Source organism: Austrofundulus limnaeus, unplaced genomic scaffold, assembly GCF_001266775.1.
Source record: "Austrofundulus limnaeus strain Quisiro unplaced genomic scaffold, Austrofundulus_limnaeus-1.0 Scaffold340, whole genome shotgun sequence".
Lineage (NCBI taxonomy): Eukaryota > Metazoa > Chordata > Actinopteri > Cyprinodontiformes > Rivulidae > Austrofundulus > Austrofundulus limnaeus.
Genome location: NW_013952742.1, coordinates 193,858 through 195,533, shown reverse-complemented (window position 1 = coordinate 195,533; position 1,676 = coordinate 193,858). Strand labels below are relative to the sequence as shown.

The 1,676-nt window shown below is 38.3% G+C and overlaps 1 protein-coding gene across 1 annotated transcript in view; it reads left to right on the top strand.

Moving 5' to 3' along the window:
* Positions 1 to 1,676, top strand: part of cbr1 (carbonyl reductase 1) — a 22,056-nt gene that overhangs the window by 4,937 nt on the left and 15,443 nt on the right. Inside the window, exon 2 of the mRNA XM_014022729.1 lies at positions 210 to 324. Within this exon, the coding sequence (XP_013878183.1) occupies positions 212 to 324 (113 nt within the window). The 5' untranslated portion in view covers positions 210 to 211. The remainder of the gene's footprint in view (positions 1 to 209; positions 325 to 1,676) is intronic.

The following is a 1,676-nucleotide window of genomic DNA, read 5'->3' as shown; positions in this document are numbered from 1 at the left end:
TCTGGTGAAAATTTCATGTCATTAGCACCTCTAGTAATATATTTACTGAGAAAAATGGTGACGTGTTCAATACTTATTTTACCCGCTGTATGTTGGCTTCTTTGGCCTGATTTCTAATCACGACTCAGCAGATTTATCTTCATTCACTGCTGACTCGGCTCAGCTGGATGGACCAGACTAACACTGTTGAGTTGGTCTGATCTGTGCAGACATGTCAGCCAGGGTTGCTGTGGTAACTGGAGGTAACAAAGGCATCGGGCTCGCCATCGTCCGAGCGCTCTGCAAGCAGTACCAGGGAGACGTTTACCTCACGGCCAGAGATGAGTATGTATTTCACCTGCTGACCCCTGAACCACCATCAAATATGTTTCCTAAACCTGCTGTGATATGCAGAAACTCAAATATTTCTATTTTGGTGTGTGTTTTCTATTTTTAATGTTTAAATTGAAATGCATCATCTAACGTGACAAAAAAAACGTCAGTATTCATAAATAATTCAAAGATGTGGTCAGGTGTTTGAACACGCAGCTTGTTATCAAATGTTCACCACCAGCCACACAACTCTGAAGAATTCTGAGAAAAATGTGTTTTTATTTGCACTTTATGCTCCATCCTCTTTATAACCTGTTGGACCGGCTCTGGGGGAAATAATTGTACCAACGCACAACTCTTGTGTCAACTAATGAAAACTATCACCACGTTTGTTTCTTTAGTGAAACTCCTTGCTTGGAGAAAGCAGCAAATAAAACATGTTATTAGAGCTTAAAGTGGTAAATAAGTGTGAATTCAGTTTGTTGATTATTAAATAGACCTGCTGAAAAGCCTGGACTGAGTTGTCAAGGTTAAAAAAAATAAACAAAGCAGAGGCTAGAACAAGCAGAACAGAAGCTAAAGTTAGCAGAGCATTAGCTGAAATGAAAAGCTAAAACTAAAAGCAGTAGACCAGTTGATATAAGCTTAGAAGAGATTAATACAAGGGCGTAACTTTGTGCTGAATGTTGGTGGGGGCGGGGTCTGACGCACACACAGTTGTGCGACCAGGTTTTTCTTTTGTTCATGTCTTCAGTGTGTGCTCAGTTTAACTGTCTGCACTCGTCAACAACTGAACACCAAATGTTTCTGTTGTGATGCAATAATACTCAAACCATATTAACTGAGATTATGTTTCACCATCATTAAACCATGTACTGTAGCAGCCTTTAAACTCACTAAGAATACAGTTTGACAATCAGCCAAAGATTCATACAGACACACACAGGTGTAGCACAGGTGTGTTGGTTTATTCTCTCACATAAGTCTTATAATGTGTGTAAAGGACACACTGGAGGGGGGTCTGGGGGTCCTCCCTCAGAAAATTTTGAATAAGTTGGAAGCTATTTCCTGATTTCTAATGTATTAACAGGTTGTTAAAGGTACTTTCACCTACATAAATAAACACCTGATTTAATGACTGGAGACAGATTCTTCATTAAACTAGTTACATTGTCCTGTTTTTAAATTCAGTTATAACTCAGATAATTAAATTAATGTGATAATTTATCCCAAACAAGCTTAGAGGAGGTTTTTACATTTATTTATAAGATCGATATGTGGATGTTTGGAACTGATTAGAAAGGAAGTGTATTGCTATCACGCAGGAAAAAAAAATCTGAGCACTATCACGTTATAACGTGATA